This window comes from Poecile atricapillus, chromosome 13, assembly GCF_030490865.1.
Source record: "Poecile atricapillus isolate bPoeAtr1 chromosome 13, bPoeAtr1.hap1, whole genome shotgun sequence".
NCBI lineage: Eukaryota > Metazoa > Chordata > Aves > Passeriformes > Paridae > Poecile > Poecile atricapillus.
In genome coordinates this window covers 9,769,071-9,788,530 of record NC_081261.1, presented here as the reverse complement: position 1 = coordinate 9,788,530, position 19,460 = coordinate 9,769,071, and the positions used below count along the sequence as shown (strand labels likewise).

Genomic DNA, 19,460 nt, shown 5'->3' with positions numbered 1-19,460 from the left:
GCAAAATGAACCATTATCGCTAATTAAAATTTGATAAGAACTAAATTTTTAAAACATCCATTTATTGCAGACTGGGAGTGGGCTGAATACACTGCATAGAAGAATCTGAATGCATAACCTTGTAGTCTGAGTAATTGTTTCTGTACTTCGCAGAAGTTCGCTTAAATCACAGTGAGCTGGTGTGTCTGGGAAGGAGAAAATCCCACCCGACCCAAAAATCCCACCTCACGAAAGCGTGAGGCAGCGCTGCTGTTTGCCCGGCCGGGCCCGGGGTGCGGCACTCCCGGGCTCTTTCCCGGCCGGATCCTGGGTGCGGCACTCCCGGGCTCTCTCCCGGTCGGATCCTGGGTGCGGCACTCCCGGGCTCTCTCCCGGTCTCTCTCCCGGGCTCTCTCCCGGGCTCTCTCCCGGGCCCTCTCCCGCCGCCTCTTCCCAAACTCCGCCGAGCGCGGATCCGCGCGCACGCCCCTCCCCGCGCCCCCCGCGCGGCAGGATGGTGCGATCCGGCCCCCCCTCCCCCGCGCGGTCGCGATGGTGCGCGCTGCGCCGGCCCCGCCCCGCGCACGGAGCCGCCATTGCGGGTTGTTTGTGCGGGCGCGCAGCGGGCGCGGGCGGGAGGCGGCGCCGCGGCTCCGCCATGTCCACCCCGGCGCGCCGCCGCCTGATGCGCGACTTCAAGAGGTGAGCGGGGCCCGGACCCACCGCTGCCCCGCGCCTTTGTGCCGGACCCGGGGCTGGCACTGAGCCCCCCGGGGCAGGGGCGCGCCCCGCGGGGAGCGGCGGTGCCGGGGGGAGCGGGGGCACCGCCGGCTTTGTTCGAGCCGCCTCGCCCGGGCGCCGACGGCTGGGGGCGTGTGAGGATAAAAGTTGGAGCGGTGGCCGCGGAGCGGGGCGGCTGGGAGTGCCCGCGGGGTCCCGGGGAGCCGGGTGGGGTGCGGGCGCGGCCGGGGGCCGGGTCCCGGCTGGCGGGGCCGGGGTCCGGCCCTCACCCCACCGCCGCCAGCTGCCTCCGGGACCCGCAGGCTCCTGCTTGAATAGCTCAGGCAGAGTTCACTGCTGTTCCGGGCTTGTTGGGTCGGAGGGTCGCTCTGAAAATAAGTTTTTTTTGTGATAGGCACCTGAAAAAGAAGCGCATAAAGTTAGCGAACGCTTGGTTTGTGTGTAATAAGAACCAAAATGGCCTTTAATGTTTTTATGCATGTGCTACTGTGTTTAAAGTTTGCAGTCGTGAGGAATCTTGTGTAATATATGCCAACTGCTAAAGGAGCAGTTATTAGTTGCACGCTTTTAAATGTTAATGGCTGAAGCACTGACTCTGGAATAAATGATTTCCACTCTGACACGTAAACACATTTAGAGTGTGGAAAAGGGTGGGGGGTTCCCTTGTAATATTTTCAGTAAGAGTTCTCCAGACTAGGTCGCTCAGGAGTAGTTGGGGGTGAGTCAGCTTTTATAATGTCACTTTTTTTAGCATAGCTATGTTATACTAGCCCCTGAAAACACATCAGTAAACACTTGACGTGTATTTTAGTTGCTTAACGTGGCTGCACGTAAAGCAACAGCGACGAAAGCCTGATTCGTGAATCTAGAAGCAGTAGGAGGTTTTTGGGAAGTGGAGCCCTCCCCTGCTGTTATGTGAGTGTTGGTGTTTGTTAAGTGGGTGTTGCTTGATTCCCATTCAAATCAAAACAGGATATTCAGACTTTTTATTGTATTTGGTTACACAGATGAACCAGTGAATTTTTTCAGGCTGACTAATTAATTTTTCAATATTGCAGTCAGATGTGGGTGTTATGCCTTTATATTCCTACAAGGACTGGTTTAATAATTTTGAAGTTAAGACTGGAGAGAAGACTCTAAAGCCGTGAAAAAATATAACCAAGTAGACAAAGTAAATCAAATCTGTTTCTCATATATATTGCAACTTTAATATTCCAAAATTTATGTAATTTTTTCATGTCAGTTTTTGTTTTGATATGCTCTTCTGTGGTGCAAGTTATATATTTATTTCTTATATTATTGTACTTCACACTGAAATAACAGACGGTGAGCTGTGAACTCTGATTCCCTTCATTAAATATAAACTGTTTTTGCATACTGTGATTGTCAGGAGCAATGAAGAGAGAACAGTTCAGCAGATTTCTTACCTCCTCCAGTTTGTTTGAATAAACCAAAATTAAAAAAAAAAGGTTATTTATTTATTTTGCTGATAAAAAGGGAGTACTAATACCTGCTGTTTAGGACTTTCAGGATTAGTCCTATTTCAGTCCTTGCCAGATCCTTTCTGTAGTTAGACCCTGTGACAAGTAGGGTGCACATGTGCTTTGAAGTTGGTCTAAAAACCAAAGTCATATCCCAGATGCATTTGTCAGGCTAATGCTCAGGTACTGCTGCTGGCCTGCAGCCTGGCTGTCACGTTGGAAGAAGTCCTGTTCCTGCTTTCCCTGACCAAAATAGTAGGTGGTTTATGCTGTTGATACTCAGCTGTCTGGACTGTGTGTGCTCAAAGAACAGAGATGTAAACACAGAGTTCAGAGAGGCTCTGAGCAGCTTCTGGGCTGCTCTGCAGGGCAGTGCCACTGCTCAGCATCCTTGGACAGCATGTGGTGTTACCCCAGGCTGAGGCAGTGCGAGTGCAGGGAGGATTGCCTGGCTGTGCTGCTGACAGTTCTCAATAAATCTGCATTTGCACATGGCATTTAGTTAGAACTTGTCCCTTGGTCTGCAGAGCTTGTTGTAGTGACTTGTTTATAAGTGTGCTGTGATATTATCAAACCTCATGGTAACATTCAAAATTTTTTTGTGAGACAAGGATAGTCACTGCATTTTCCTTATTCTTGCATAATTCTGGAGGTAAAATAGGTGAGGGGAGTAGGAGCTGTCACTGAGGGGGTTTAATCAGGTGCCCACCGGTGTACATTCTTCAGGGTCTTGTGATCCTTAATACGGATCCAATGATGGGCAGAGCAGGGCATTTGGATCCCGCCCTTTGGCTGCAGTACATATTTCTGGTTCCAGTTTGTGAAGCTTTGAGTAAGTAACATGCTTTTCCCTAGTCCAAGGATTAAGGAACTAAAAATAATGTAAAATGTTCCCATGATTGCTTTAGAGATAAACACATTTGTGGGACTGTAAGAGGGAGGACCAGCACACAGGTTTCCCCTTTGCTCCCTTTTGAAGCAATTAGCTTGTCAGTCAAAATAGCCTTATACCAATTCTAGCCACTTCTCACACACAGATCTGGGTGTGCAGGAAAAGCTTCACAGGCAGTCCCTTACCTTGAGTCCCAGCAAGATTGCTCTCTGTGTGTGTGTGTGTCACTGCTTGGATTTCAGCTCTTGGTTGTGGCTGCAGCTTGTTCTTCACTGTGGCTGCCAGAAGCAGTTGCTCTCTCATGGTTCAGTGTAGCACCATAAATCCCAGCTTTCCATGGTGCTATAAGTAATTCTTAAAGTTAGTCCTTTGCTCCCTGAACACTTAATTAGATCTGTTTTGCCCTTGTGTCTTGGTGTAAAACGTGAGAAAATCTTGATGTGCGTTGCCTTGTAGGTCTGTCTTTCAGAGCGTTGATAATCTGCATGTAATGCTTTCTGTGTTCTCTGATCTGGAATGAGAAAATATTTACAAAATGTGGATATTACTGATAAATTATATCTGCAGATGGAACTATTTCATATATATGACTTCTCATTCTATGTTTGTAATTCTTAGATTGCAAGAAGACCCTCCTGTGGGTGTCAGTGGTGCACCATCTGAGAATAATATAATGCAATGGAATGCAGTTATATTTGGGTAAGAGTTTTTGGTCACTATGAAATTCAGTATCAGAGGGCTAAATATAACAACCTGTTTGTTTTTACAGTTATTCTCTTGTTTCATATATGTAACACCTTAAACTTAAAAATTGGCTAAGTGTTACAGTAAACATCTCTTTTCCCAGATAACGGAGAATGGTTAGGAAGGCAAAAATTTAAACTTTAAATTTGTTCAGCTTTTTTATTGAATAAAGCTTGCATGTGGCTTAATGATTAGGTTATGCTGTGTTATAAGAAAGCAGGATTCCTCTTTAAAGTACATAAGTGCCACGTGTTCTCAGCCATTATATCCAGATGTATTAGTGATTGGATTGAATCCTAGTAGAACAAAGGTCCAGGATCTGTCTGGGAAGTACATTACATATCCTGTGGAAGAGGAAGTACCTTAGTATCCTGACATAAAACTAAAGTGTGCTTGCTAATTATCTAGTAATTTGTTCCAATCTAGTCACTTAAAGGCATACGTTAATGTTTGGGATGATGATAAAGTAGATATCCCCAATAGCAGAGTAACTATGGGAAGTGTCTGAGATACAACAAAGCTCTCAGAGGTTGCCTATGGATGTTTCTCTTAAGCATTTAAATTCTTGATTCTACCTATATCTTGGGGAGGATGAGAAGGAAGGTATACTTTTATTGTGCCTATGTGGAAGTAGGTAATGATCACTTTTAACTGGAGTTTGTTTTTAAAACCTTTCAGACCAGAAGGGACACCTTTTGAAGATGGTGAGTTGTGAACTTTTGTATCCTTTGTCATTCTAATAAATGTTGGCAGTACTAACATTGTTCTGCTTTTGAAAAATAATAGATGCTATCTGTGTGTCATTTGAAACAAACCAAGTAAGTGAAGGAGTAAGGCTTGTTGGCTGTAAAAATATGTATCATGATCTAAGCAGTGTCTTGTCACACTGGCTCATGGTTGGTTAGAAAGCTACAAAGCAATGCTTCTGTCAAGGCTTTTTCATACATACACACAAGAGCTTTTAGCAGAGGTTATTGGCCTGACACCACCAGGTGTGTTTGCACATCTCTAGCTGAGCTCAACAAAAGCTTTTCTCTTTCATCTTTTTTGCATGTTTGATTCATCACTGTTCTCCTAATGAAGAACAGGTGAAAAACGTTGAGTTGTTCTCAATATTGAACTCGGTGAGGTTGAGGGAATCCCAAATTTGTGCATAAACATGAAAGCTAGTGTGTAATGAGCTTCCCTTAGGCATATGAAGAATAATGAGTTTAATAATTATAGTATTATTGCAGTAATTGGCAGCAGATGGGTTTTTCTCTGTGTTAGGTTGGAGGAGTTACAGTAAATTATTCACTGATCCATAACAAAGGTTTTCAGTGAATCAGTTGTGAGCTCCATAGACTGAGATTGCAGATTATGAAATTCCAGTGTTTCTTTTCTGGCACCACAATACCTTCTTAAAGAAATGCCTTAAAGTCACTCAAGTCCATGGACCCAGCACACTGGGTCATGGAAAAGTGGGATAATGTTGGATATGGCTGCCTTTGCCATGTATACAGTGAGTCTCCAAGGTCCTACCCAACCTATGCTGCTGGGTTTATCACTCTAAACATAGTTCCCAAATCACTTGAAATATATGAAGAGCAATCAGATTCAGTGTTCTTTGTTTATATAATGGTGAGGAGAAATACTGATCATGGAGCACATAAATTAATTTGCTGTCTGTGTTTGTGGATATGTTCTTTTGTTATTGATTGTGTGATTATATTTATCTTTGTTTGGACAGGTACTTTTAAACTAGTAATAGAATTTTCTGAAGAATATCCAAATAAGCCTCCAACTGTTAGGTTTTTATCAAAAATGTTCCATCCAAATGGTGAGTAAACCATCTTTATTTAGCTGTAATACTCATTAAATACTACAGTGTGATCATGCATTCTCTGAAGCTCCAGAATACTTAATCTCTCTTCCCCTAAGCATTTCCATCCCCTATGTAGATGTCTAGGACAGGAACTGCTTGATGAAAAATTAAGAGTTATGATGCTATTAAGAAACAGCTATGTGCCTCTTACTAATCAATATGTAGCCTCAGTAGCAAAGCCTGTGAGTATTTTCAGCAGCAGCTGCACTTAGGTTGGTTTAAAGAGGCAGTTCTGGCTGCAGATTCCTGCCCCCTTCCATTTAACAGCAGCCGTGTCTTGCAGCCACGTGGTGAGCTGCAGGGAACTGATGGAGCCAAGTGTTACTTACTCCTGCCAGGTGAAAAGGTGAAAGTCCCTGCTTTCATCTGGTGCTGTGCCAGCCAGGACTAGCACAGGGAGGAAAATTCAGATGCTGTCATAGAGGAGGCATCTGACCCAAACTCAGTATGAGGGCAGCTATGAGTGTGCACTGTGCTTCCTCCCCCAGCACTGATAGGTTTTCCTGAGTACATGCATGCAGAAGAAACCCTGCCTGCTGCTTCTCTGTAGAAATTATGCTTCACATACTGTGCAGGCCACTTTGTCTCTGCCATATGGTTTGTAATTTGTTGGGAACAAGCTGGAGGACAAGGGTGTAGAAGTTTGAACAGTGAGTCTTGGGTTCATGTGAACTCCATTAAGACTGATAGGTATCCAGACAAAGGTAGGATTTCAGGCACTTTCCCATATATTTTACTGTCTGCCTTGGTGCCTCTCATAGTGAGTGTAAGATGTGTGAAAATGGGGCAGGAGCTGCTCAGGGTGTGATGGCTGTGAGTGGTTCCACTCCTGCAGTGAAGGCCTCACTGCTCTCTGGGAGACCTCTTCACTGTGACGAGATGGGTCAGTCACACTGGAGGAGCAGGACACCAAGTCTGCCCCTTCCTGTGCTAATGCCATAATCTTCAGACCTTCTTTGTTTCCCTCTTAGGTGTTCTGTTAATTTCAGTAATAAATCTTCAAAGTATATGTCAAGCCCCAGAAGCTGGTGAGACAAATGCTGTCCTCTTTCCTAAAGCATTAATCTAAGCACAGACTGAATTGGAACAATAAATCTGACTTGAATAGTGCCATCAATCTGACAGTTTCTAAGTGATATCTGTGTTGTATTTACAGTATATGCAGATGGCAGCATATGTTTAGATATTCTTCAGAATCGCTGGAGTCCAACATACGATGTTTCATCTATTTTAACTTCAATTCAGGTAACTTTGCATCTGTTTTACCAAATAATTTTGTTACTGTTGGTCTGTATTCCAGAATTCACAACTCAGTGATGGGGATAGCCAGGTATCTGTATCAAGGGGAACTTCAAATCCTTATGAGCTAAGCAGTTCGTTTTAGATCAAATAAAGGCAAAGGTGCTACATAATTACTAATTCTGAGCTACAAAACTGCCATTATATATTTTGCACAGGAAAGCAGTTACTGACTGGTTTGTGTTCATTTTTAACTGGTTTTATTCAGGATAGGATACCAGATGCAGAAATTTGCTTCACTGTTTGAAATATTTAACGTTACTGTGAAGCCCTCAAAGGGACAATATTGCTGAAACACACTACTTGGAATAAGTAAAAATGCCCTGGCACAGTGGAAATACACAATTCCTTTGCTCCTTGTGATTGCTCTAATTTTTCAACAGTGATGTTTTGTAGGAGACATCTTAAGCCCCTCTTCAGTCCTGAACAACAGTAGTAATGTAATTACCAAATAGTCAGTTAGCTCCATAGTGCTGGCTAGTGCAAACTGTCTCGGTTTGGTTTGTGAAGCTACAAGTATGTGCAGCACTGATGCTTAGGCAGGGTGTAATTTGAGGTTCAGCAGTATAATTAGGGGTGCCTAACCATGAGTTTAACTAGGTTTTTTTCAACTGAGCCATTCTGAGTTGTGTCTGCCTCTGAAACACATTTGACTTGAAAATAATTATTTTTTTTTTCCTGATTTAAATGTGTTGGTTTGTCTCACATTATGTTTTCCCCTTTTTCCAGTCTCTGCTTGATGAACCCAATCCAAACAGTCCAGCAAACAGTCAGGCAGCACAACTTTACCAGGAGAACAAACGTGAATATGAGAAAAGAGTTTCAGCTATTGTCGAACAAAGTTGGAATGATTCGTAACAGCGCTGTGTTACTCTCCATCCTCATAATCATTATGTACAATTTAACTCTCAATAGAAAGGCTACCAGAAATTTCAAGTGCCACAGTTCTATGAATTTGCATAAAAACTCATTTGCAAACAAAATTAAGCCCTCCAGTTTAGGGAAAGCTAAAAGCTTGTGTATCTCAATTAACATCCTTTTTATTGCATGGTAAGAACTAAGTTATTGCTACATAAATTTGTAATATATCCTGTTTGTATTTTTTTTTCCAAGTGTATGTTGGTGTGGAGTTTTCATGACAAGAATATACACATTTTGTAAATCTGTACTTTTTCAAATATTGAATGCCTTATTTTTGAATTCTTTAGATTTTTAAATTGGAGAAAAGCACTTAAAAAAGTTTTTATATATGAATATTTAATGTAAAACTGTTAAATACATAACCTTAGTGCAAGACATTCTGCTCTCACTCTATCTTTTTCCAAGGGCTCAATTTTTGTCCATGCTATTGATAGCCTGCACTTTACAAACAGAAAAGTTAATCCACAATGCAACTGTCTTCATGGCATGTCTTTGCTTCTGCACCACGGCTTGCCTTGATTCTGTGTGTCCTCAGTTGTATGAGGAAGAGACGTTTTGGTAGTTGTCAATTACAAATGGGGAAACAGATGTAATGATTTTGCTAAAAGTCCCACCTTAAACCAGCAGCAGACTTGCAAACATAACTTGGATGACCAGGCTTGGTGATAAAATTATCTTTATTTTTCTGAAATATTGTATTTTACCAACCTGGAAAATGTTGCCATCTAAATCTGTCCTATATTCACATAGTGCGACTGTAATATAGTTTTGAATATCTTCTAATAATTAAAGAAGGTTTCCCCTTAGTTTCCCTTGGGGGTAGGGAAAAAAATCACCAATAGAAGAAAACATCTACAGATCTAACGGAGTTCGACTGTGTACCGTGTGGTCTGGTCTCACGTCTGTATCACACAGGCTCCACATATTCTTAAACTGACAGCTTAAAGAACTTTGGCTTTGATTTTTAATTGTTGATTTGGTAATTTCTTACTGTATTCTGTAAACCACATTAGCTGACTAACAAAAATAATTAAGCCACTTTTTTTCTTCCAGCATTAAACTATTAACAACTTTGTCATAATTCCAGCCAGCATTACATATATATTAAATTCCCCAAATCCCATACCAAAATACAGCTCAGTGGAACCTAAAAGGCAATGGAAATTGATTTCACCTAGAAAAGAAAATGTTGTTTATTTGCAGCAGTCATTACTAAAAGTTACTCTCAATGCACTGGAAAAAGAATGTCAATTTATACCTCACACCTGCTTGTAAAGGTCTGTGGTTTCTAGGAGCAGTACTCAGGTTTAGAAATGGCACTCAGAGTACTGTCAAACCAGACTCAGTAGCTTCTGGAGTAAAACTACTCTGCCTTGGATAAGCATTAGTGTGCAAAGGCTCAGAAAACATCAATGCTATGTAATAACTTTGTTCTCATTAAGTCAGTTTGCTTTCCTTGAATGCTAAACTTGTGTTTAAGAATTTTTCAGTGTATGATTAATAACAGAAACTCCCAAGGATCCAATTTGCTTTTGGTTTCAGCGAAGTTACAGTAACACTGACAAAGTGGTGCTACGTGGCTTAAAACAACATCAATGCAAAGATTTTTTTGTTCATAAATATAAAATGGAAAAGCGTCCTTGTTCTAAGAATTAATCTAAACTTTGATGATTTTTTTTTTTAAATTTTCCCCCTCTTTCAGTATTTTTGTTCCTTTGACATGAGCATCAGCTGAGATTTGCTATTCATTAGCATTCACATTAATTTGATTATTCCTGAACAGCCAATTTGGCCCAGTTATAGATTGATGACAGTCAGAACATGTTTTTGTGTCTCTGGGATGGAGGCAGTGCATATGTAAGAAACAGAAGTGGAGCAGAAGGGGGTTTAATTAACGATGTGCCCTGCAGGCTGCCTGTGCTGGGACCCACATTGCTCAGGGACAGGTGTGTCTGAAGGTGCCTAAGAGCATTCTCTGTGGAGGGCACAACTTGAAGCCTACACTTAGTGCTACATCTGGCTGGAAAATGTCCTGCTGTCCCTCAGACAAAGGCAAGGTGCTGTATCCCAGGGTGTGGTGGGGAGGAACATTCCCTTGCAGACCAGGTTTCCCACTTAACACTGGGTGATGACTGCAGAGTGGGGAATGTGAGAATGCAGGCTCTGTGATGACCTGTGGGGAGACACTGGTGCTTCTGGAGGTGGGATCCTGGAGCAGCTGGGGGCTGCATGGTGCATCCCCAGGAGCTGTGGGGGAAAGGGTGACTTCTGTGAGCCCTCCACCAAAACACAAAAAACCAATCACAGAGCATAGGTTAAAATCTGCTAAAATTTTATAGAAAACCTTTATTACCAGGCCGAAGGAAGCACACCAGAGGTCATGGTGTAAAAGACACAATGTCCTGCTCATTCTGCCTGACGTGAGCTGTCAGCACTTGTCACGGTTTCAGAGACAGGCACACAACAGAATACACTGAGGTTTGTGCAACAACAGCCCGAGTTTATTGTTGGGCACCCCCTTTTATACAGACTTCAAATTTCTTGTACTTACAACTGTGGTTGGTTGGGTTCACAGCACCGCCCCAGTCCCTGGCCAGTGATATATCTGCATTCACAGTTCAATGGGATTGGCTGGGGTCCTGCATTTGAATTTGAATCCAACCTATCATTATCATACCCGGGTCCTTCTTTACTTTTAGGCTGGTTGAATTTGGTTCAGTTATGGCCAAGTCTATTTGTGCAGTTTCAGACTGGTTACAGCTGTCACAAACGCTCACTGGTGCAGCTCAGGGCCCATAGATTCCTCTTGCCACCTTCACATGCCTGTGTTCAGCATCTCCAATGGGTTTAGATGTACTGACTGTTCAGGCCTGTGTGTTCCTTACTACTCCCTGCTCCCACCACCCTCCTTTTGGGACCATCTGGTTCCCCAGGCTGAGCCCTGCAGGCTGCCTGAAAGCTGTGTATGGGTGCTGAAACAACAGGTCAGGAGTGTGGATAATGGACAGATAAAAGTCCTTTCCCTCTTTAAGCTGCAAAGAACAGGAGTGATGGCAAAGACAAAGGTTCAAGTGCACTGATTCACAAAAGCACTCAGTAGTCACAATAAACTTTGTGGCACAGTTACCTCATTGAATAGTATACAGGGATGCTTGATTTTTAATGTATTAGGAGATGTAATGCACTAAGTTTGCTAGGACAGTGGGATTAATTAAGGAAGGACTGATGTGTTGACAGTTTTGGATTTATAGCTTCTCAAGGGGCTTTCATTCATATTAAACAGCTCATAATCACTTCTTTTGATTTTGGTTATATGAAACATTGGTTTTATATAAAGATTGAAAATCACAGTGCGATGTCTTTAAATCATTCACCCCAGAGTTTTTGTCCTATATATCCATGTCACAGGTGGACAGACAGAGGCATCCAGTGTTCTTGTGTCAGTCAGGAAGCCAGTGGTGGGGCTGTGGGTGTGAATCATTCCTGGGCATTCCCCAGTCTGAGTTTCAGATACAAGAACACCTTTGCCTTCAGGTTTATCACACTAATATTATTCATAGAAACACTGCACTGCTGGTGCTGCTTTCTTCAGATCTCAGTTCCCTAAAGATGTCTCATCCAAATACAGTCCCAAGCCAGAACTACGGGACTTGGATCTTCACAAATGTGATTAACTTCCCTAGTGTGAGTCGTCCCATTGGGATTCTTCACCGTAGTACAGATAAATGTGTGTAATTGAAGAATCGAGGCCTTAGGCTGTGAGAAGTGAAATCAGAGCTTGAGGTACTATATTTGCAGCTTCTTTGTGGGAGGTTTTGTATTAATAGTCAATTAATTCAGTATGTCAAACAAATAAAGCTTTAAATATTTAGAGATTAGGATTAGCCTAATAAAAAATTTACAGGAAAAAAGGAAGATTCTCTGATCATTACAGCAGCATTGAGATATTCAAAATAAAATATATAGGATAGTAGACATACGTAGGATATGAAATATGTAGGGTAATGTGGACAGTTGAACACTTCACATTTAACATGTCAAGGGTCATGATAATAGCTTTTGATGTATATAAAAATGCACCAGGAGAGGAAGAGTCTTCCCATCCAGCCAGACTTCCCAACCTGTGTTTTTATTTAAGGTTTTTACTGTGTGTGGAAGCTGTCCCAGACAAATACTATGCCTTATTTGTTTGGAATTGTTTTCTGGAAGGAGAGAGGTGTAATCAGCAGGCAATCTGTTGTAATGTGTGAGTTGGCAAGGCAGGTTTTCCACCTCTGCTTTGGATGGGGCTCCATGGTGAGTAGCTGGCTGGACTGAAAGTGGGAAACAGTGACCAGAGACTCTGGGTGGTGAGTGGGCAGCATTTGTGTGAGCAATGCCAGCTCCAGCACTCTATTTAATTTGTTGTTTAAGTATTAAAACAATTATCTGACCTCCTCTCCCTGATTTTGTTAATCTTTCTAATGGAAGAGCTTCAGCAGAGTACAGAATGTGCGTGTCCTGTGTTGTTGCACTGACAATGGATCACAGACCCTCCTGAGCACACCCAACTTCCTTGGAAGCATAAACTGGTATAAAGCCCTGCATCCAGCCTTGAGCCATATGAACACCATGTAGCCAGAGCAGTGAGTGATTTAGGAGGCTTTCTTTTTATTTCATTAAAGTTTTGGGGAAAAAAACTGTCCAAAACTAGAAGACCAGGAAAGAATTATATGTTATTGCAGGCAAGAAGACAAATTTGTTGAACATGAATCTTCACAGGTAATCTTTGGAAATCTCTTCAAATTAATGACGGTGAAAGAGGTGAGAGGAAAAGGAGCTAAATCTAAACAATAATTAAATATGTAGAATCAATGAACAAATCCCATTAACAGAATGCTGCTCTGCTTCTGCTGTGCATTCAAAGGATATGAGTCTTCTAGAAAATAATGTGTCTCAGATTATGTGTGTGTATGTACACAGGACAGGGCTTTTTGAGCTGTTATAGAAACTTTAGGTAGTAATGTTTGAAAATAAATGGGCTTTAGGATTTGAGGAGCTTTTTTGCCAGGCATTGTTGCTGCATCTTGAGTTCATCTCATGGCTCAGCCACCATGAGCAGAGAACAAAAAATAGGCAGAACTTTTTAGACTTTCTGGTAATGACTGTAATTAGCATCACAAGCTATAGAAATAGTGATATTTCCTAAAGGTTTCTTGTCATTATCCCCTGTTTCTGCGCTGAAAAGATTGATTTTTAAGACAGGGTATCTTCTGTATTTGGTACTGTCCCACTAATGGTGACATTGAGCCTCTGTGAGGTGAGTCCATTCTTAATGCTTGTGTCTGCTGTGGTCTGTGTGAAGGCTGTATCCTGCCAGAAAACAAACATGCTTCTCTCAAACAGGGGATGTTTTTCAGTATCCAGAACGAACCCTTTTTCATGATGTGGTCAAAATACATAGCGTGGGATTTTCTGAGGTGATGCAAATGTTACTAGAAGAAAGTTTGTTTTAAACTCCCACTATGTCAGTGTTTCAATTGGAAGTTCAGTGAGGTCACAAAATAAATTATTTTTGCCCTTAAACAAGTGCCAGGGCTGGGTCACACTACTGCAATAAGGGAGACATGGTTTGATGGCGCTGATAACAGAGACCTGGCTGTAGAGGCTGTTAGTGGTGAAGGTGGGCAGATGTCCCTGCCCAAGCCTCCACCTGTAGCACAGGGTAGTCAGCCCTCATCCCCTAGAACTGAAAAGATCTTGTGTTTCTTCCCTTGTTTTTCAGTTTGGGTCATTAACCACCGTGTCTGATGCATTTCTAAGCTGAATAATTTTGACAGCTGCCAATTTGGTACACATACCATGGGCTGAGCTGGGAGCCACCAAGCTGGGGAGAATTCTGAAGCCTGAGCAGGGGCTCTACCTGGCACAGCAACAACCACAAGCATAAAGGGTGCTCTAAATACATATTCACTAGGGAACAAGTTGGTCAGAGAAAGGTCACCTCAAGCATCTGAGACCCACAGAAGTTTTTATTCTGGATAAACCTCTGCTTGCAAAAATCAGTGAATACATTCACATTGTTTTCAAAACCCTGTTGAACTTTTAACTGCTCAGTTTCAGTGTTAGATTTTTAATTACACTGTTCATTATCATCACCATTTATTTATTCTATTTTTTTATATTTTCTGGGTTTTTTTAATATTTCTGTCATATATTTGAAATTGATTTGGGTATGACTAGAAGGTTATGGGTTCAGAGGTTTGTCTAAAATTCTGCCAGACAACTGCAATGTCCAGTAAATGTAAATATTTTTATTTTATTGCTTCATGTTAGTGCTATCATGATGGAACTTGAAGGATTTCATTCTGAAATATGATACTTCACACAGGCTGAGGCAAATTGTCTTCAATGACTGACCAAAGTGGGAAGAAGGCAGAAATGCCATCTCCTCTGAATTAATTATGAGCCACACAGCTCTTGCTATTATCTGTTTACACATTATTGGCCTTGTGATGTGCTGGTGAGAGATTTTCTTTCACTGTCTGGTCCAAACGTACATTAAGTCCAATTTCACTAAGAAGGCTGCTCGCCTGCCTTGTTGAAAGGGTCATTGTGTTAGTTATTACAGTGTTTTCTTTGTGCTCACTTCCCCCAAATTCCAGTAACTGTTTTGTAGAAAAGTTTGAAAGTGAACTTTTGATGCCTGTGAAAGCTGCTTCATTGACTTTATTGACTTCAGATCCTGAGGTTCTTTATCCACAGAGATCTTTAAAAGGACACTAAAAAGTTTCAGCCAAAGCTTATAGAATTTGGTACTTATAGTTAAGTATTATACACCCAATGCTGTTCCCATGGAGATCTAAAGGAATTTTTCCATTGAATTAAGTGGTAGCAAAGCATACCCTTTATTAAGTGAGAAAAGGACTGGACTGGAGAACTCCATTTGTTGTTCCCAGTTTTGTTTGTGTGTTTGTTCTTCTGTATAAAATAGCAAAATTAAATGTTAGGTATTTTCAGTGAAATTTTAAGTATTTGCATTTTGATCATCTGCTTCAAGCTTGTGTTTGGGGATAAGGGGGTGTGTTGTTCTAGGGTGATAACCCATGAGGCAAAGGCAGAGCTCTCCTTTCACTCGCTGCTGGTGTCTTTTCCTGCACTCTGGGATGTGAAGAGAGTTTCAGTCTCCCACGTCCCCTGCTTGGGAGAGGTCAGAGGTCCAGCTGGTGCTGTTGGCAGGTGGTGCCAGGGCGTCTCTCTCGTGGGTTCTGTGCCACATATTCTTGAGGACACTTTTAATGTCAATTTGTGGGAACACCAACTTGTTAGAGCTGAAATTCCAATTACTTACTAATACTCAAAGAAATCCCAGGTAGACTGATTTAGAGTTTGGGATATTGCTCAAAGGGTTGTTGAAAGTCCCTGATGAGCTCTGCTCCAGCCATGGCTTTGAGTGAGGGCTCTGCTGCAGGCACATGGCCAGATCCTGCAGTTCTGGCATATAAACTTACAGAAAAAAATTAAATTGAGGCCTCAGATTGTACAGTACGGTGCTAAAAAGTGTTTTTGGTTTAAGCTGTGTCATTAAATCCTTGGCTATTGAAGTCAACAGATTTATGATTGATTTAACCAGAGTGAGGGTCTTGTCTATAATGAAGTCCTTTCATTTTGTCTCACTGAGATTCCTCTTGTTCTTTCTTAGTGCTTCATGACACATTCACTCCATCCTTGCCTCAAACAAAGAGAAATTATACTATCATGATCGCCCTTTAAATATTTTCTATTTGGGGACTTACTGAAAAGACTCCAGAGGCAAATTCTTGGTTTAGAAGTTGCTATTTATGTCTAGACACATCTGAATGTTGTTAGGCTTTGAATGTCCTGGATTGCTTGCTACTTTCTTTGTAGAGATGGATGAGTCAAGAGAGAAAGCACATTATTTTGAATTAACTTGAAATAAGCTTTATTAGGGTTCTATTTGTTGCAACTGGCTTCCTTGACAAAAATACATAACAAAGTAAGTGACACCACAAGGAAAATCCTTATTTACTGGTGTTTTAAAGCAAAATCAGGTTCTCAATACATGACATTGGATTCTGTTTGCATATTATAATTTGAATTATTATAATGTCTCAGACTCCTGGTCATGGCAAGGAGCCTAAATGGGCTCTACACAAACAAATCCACTGCCTTGTCTTTACGCCAAAGGGTTTCCAGCACAGCTGTAAGGCAAGCACAGGGAACAGTCAGGCACAGAAAGGAAGAAAATAACAAAATCACAATTAGTGCCAAGAGAACTACTGGTCTCTTTTTACTAATCAATTATCAAACATCATAATAAATCAATAGTTAAGCTTGGAAATTTATATATTTCATTAAAAATATGCACCTGAAGTAGAAAGCCAAATTGTCCTCAGTGTGTGTATTTCAGCTCCAAAAGCAGGTTACACAATTCTCATAAACCGAGTGATCTCCACCTCTGTTTTTCTGCAGTTCTGCATTTATATACCACCACATGTTAAATTGCTGCTTGTTTCTGTTCTTTCCTGCAAAGTGTATTTGCTTACCAAGCAGGTGAGAGTTATGAGGGTCAACATGAAGAGCAGTCTGGCTCTCCAGCTGTGCTGGTGCACATCCATCTAAAAAGGGATGGACTCACAGCCCTTACAATTACACCTTCCTTGCTCTTGTTTAAGTACTCATGTCACAGCATTCCTGGGTGACAAAATGCACAGTTCTCTAGGATTTTTGCTTTATGAGAAACAGTTCTTCTGGGTCAATCACAAGACTTCTTGTTTCTGGATTTGGTACAGAGAGGGCAGGACTCACTGCAATATTTGTAGGTAAAATGTTAGGCATGTACAGGTACAGACATAGAACAGAACCATAGAATCATTTAGGTTGGAAAACACCTTTAAAATCATTGAGTCAAATTGTTAAAATCTCCATATCTGCCCTGGACCTCAAGGGTGGAGCTGCACAAACACCGAGTGTCTGTGCTGGCTCTAGCATCCACACTTAGCTCAAGTGGAATGTTTGGGCAGCATCTTCAGCAATATTTCATCCTTGAAGCTGGCAAGATAGAGGTCAGATGGATACAGGAGAAGAGTGAAACTCTGGGTTTATATTGCTTGAAAGACCACAAAATATCATTAAATCTCTGTATATTAATTTATCCAGCTTAATTTTCTCACTGCTGACTGCATGCTGGGTTACATTCATTTTCAAAGGATGAAGCAAATATTTCAAACAAATGATCAAAAGAATATTTTACTCTTTTCACATTTTGAGTATGCAGTCTATGAAACATTTATTCAGGAAATGAAGTGTTAGGGCCTGACAGATATCTCTAGCGTCACTGAGTAAGCAGGTTATCTGGAGATTTCTAGTGCAAACAATCCCATACTTTGATGACTACATGAGTAATTGCCATTACAGGGGGTTGAAAGCAGTATTAGATTGAAGTTACAGTCATTTCAGTAATTACAAATAAACTCTGAAAATTAAGTAGATTATAATGAGAAATATCTTTCTTCCTCTGTGCATTTCTTAAGCAAAGAATAACAGAATTTTGCTTTAGAGGGTAAATAATAATATTTTTGTTGAGCAGGGGGCTGAATGTAAGGGAAATAGATTGATGCCTGGTGTCTTAGGGAATTCTGCAGGAGAATCTGTGAAATCCTGCAGTCCTACATGGTCATAGCTAATGTTTGTCCTTGATTTTGTGTATGACATTCGTCTGGGATTTTGACACTTTATTTTCACTCAGTGTTGTCATTTAAATGATGCAGACCCTCTCTGTTAACTTAAATGTTTAGGAGCTCTGAGTCCTTAAATTGTAATTACATTGCTTCAAATGTCAGGTTCTTCAACATCATATCACTGCTGGTGATAGAAAGCTAAGCAGCTTAGGTGATATAAACCTAAGGAGCTTAATAGCTTCACGATGCCATATAATGTATGGGGAATCTCCCTGCACAGGGAATCTGATAGGGGACATCTGAGTCACGGTGACAGCTTCAACAAGCAGGCAGGAGGGGAAGGCAGAGAGGGTGTGATGAGCTCAGAGGAGGTGAGCTGATGATTTGCTATTTATAGATGCATGAAGAGGCTCAGAGACAGGAACTCCAGGCAGGGCCACTCTTCTCTTCGCTACGAAAATGATTCCTCGTCAGAGCTGCAAGCAAAACACAATTTGTAGCTGGCAGAGTCTCAGGGTGCCTTGGTTGTATGAACACATGGGCACGCCACAGCAGCAGCTTTTAATGAGAGCCTGAAATACAGCACATTCTAGCAATTTGCTGCTAAATTTTATCTTTCTGTCCCTTGGTATGTTTTGCTTTTACAGGGAAAGAATAAAGTGATGCTGTGTATCCTCTACACCAAAAGCAGTCTCCTCTCATTATTTTAAACTGAAGGGGGGCCAATTTAGATTAAACATAAAGAAGTTGTTTTTTACAATGAGGGTGGTAAAATACTAGCACAGGATGCCCAGAGAAATGGTGGATCCATTGAAACATTTAAGGCAAGGTTGGACAGGCCTCTGAGCAACCCAATGTCATTGATGTCCCTGCTCACTGAGGGGGACTGGAAGACCTTTACAGGTCTCTTCCAATTCAGACTGTTCTATGATTATGATAGGGTGCTATTCAGGAATTAATTATTCCAGTTTATTAACTGGAAGACTCTCTTAGCCAGTTCTGGAAACCAGAGTTGTAGTACTTAAATCCAGTAATCTTCAGAAGAGACATTGATGGTTACAAAAACCAGTTGTATCTAACATCCCCATCACCTTCAATCAAAGCCAAAGAGACTGTATTTGTTTCAGTTACTTGGTAAAAGGATGTCATGGTTTAATTATTTCCTTTAAAATAAAGGGCAGAAAGGGCAGACTGAGCTCAGAGTTCCAGCTAGAAGCCTCACAATCATTGCTTGGAGACCGTAAGCTGTAGTTGTGACACTTTCCCGGACCATTCGTGTCCTAGACAGGGCTAAAGAGTAGTTTGGGCTATTTTCAAGCCATGGTTTGAGCATGCCTCCTCTGCACCAGGAATACTAAAGGTGACAGTGACCCTTTCCTAGCTACTTCCAGTTCCAGAGAGGCACCTTCTGTCCAGTCAGGGAGACACCCCCTTTTTTTCCTTGAGAAAGGAAAACATTTAAATAGATGAAGCTATAAACCAACAGACATGATAATTTTACAAACAGGTTGGAAGTTTTGTCATAAAGTATTTTCTCAAAACACATAGAATCATGAAATTATTTGGTTTGGCAAATATCTCATTTACTCCTCATCCCATTGTAATCCCCCTGCCATGGACAGGGACACCTTCCTCTAGACCAGGTGGCTCCAAACCCACTCTAACCTGGTCTTGGACACTGCCAGGGATGGGGCATGTCACGTACTGGGGCTGCAGGATCAAATCCAGGGAGGTTATGGATTCTGGTGACCAACATGGGACTCAACAAGATGGGCTTCTGCTTGGTTAATCTCAGGAAACCATTTATTCAACACAGGAACAAACTCAGCTTAAATCCAGAGACAGAAAGCCCAGAACAG

At 41.6% G+C, this 19,460-nt stretch overlaps 1 protein-coding gene across 2 annotated transcripts; it reads left to right on the top strand.

The window, feature by feature from the left end:
• Positions 1 to 550: 550 nt before the first annotated feature.
• UBE2B (ubiquitin conjugating enzyme E2 B) lies at positions 551 to 18,288 on the top strand. 2 transcript variants are annotated; one of them, XM_058848976.1, is made up of 6 exons: positions 551 to 681; positions 3,712 to 3,792; positions 4,516 to 4,541; positions 5,567 to 5,656; positions 6,858 to 6,946; positions 17,999 to 18,288. In XM_058848976.1, exons 1-6 carry the CDS (start codon positions 638 to 640, stop codon positions 18,062 to 18,064), a joined length of 396 nt encoding a protein of 131 aa, XP_058704959.1. In that variant the 5' UTR covers positions 551 to 637; the 3' UTR covers positions 18,065 to 18,288. The 2 variants fall into 2 exon arrangements, with proteins under 2 accessions (XP_058704959.1, XP_058704958.1); XM_058848975.1 differs by lacking the exon at positions 17,999 to 18,288 and adding an exon at positions 7,730 to 9,002.
• The last annotated feature ends 1,172 nt before the right edge of the window (positions 18,289 to 19,460 follow it).

Coding starts and splice junctions, on each gene's coding strand:
- UBE2B (XM_058848975.1), top strand. CDS start 638: ATGTCCACCCCGGCGCGCCGCCGCCTGATGCGCGACTTCAAGAG. Junction 682..3,711: donor CTGATGCGCGACTTCAAGAG/GTGAGCGGGGCC, acceptor TGTAATTCTTAG/ATTGCAAGAAGACCCTCCTG. Junction 3,793..4,515: donor TGGAATGCAGTTATATTTGG/GTAAGAGTTTTT, acceptor AAAACCTTTCAG/ACCAGAAGGGACACCTTTTG.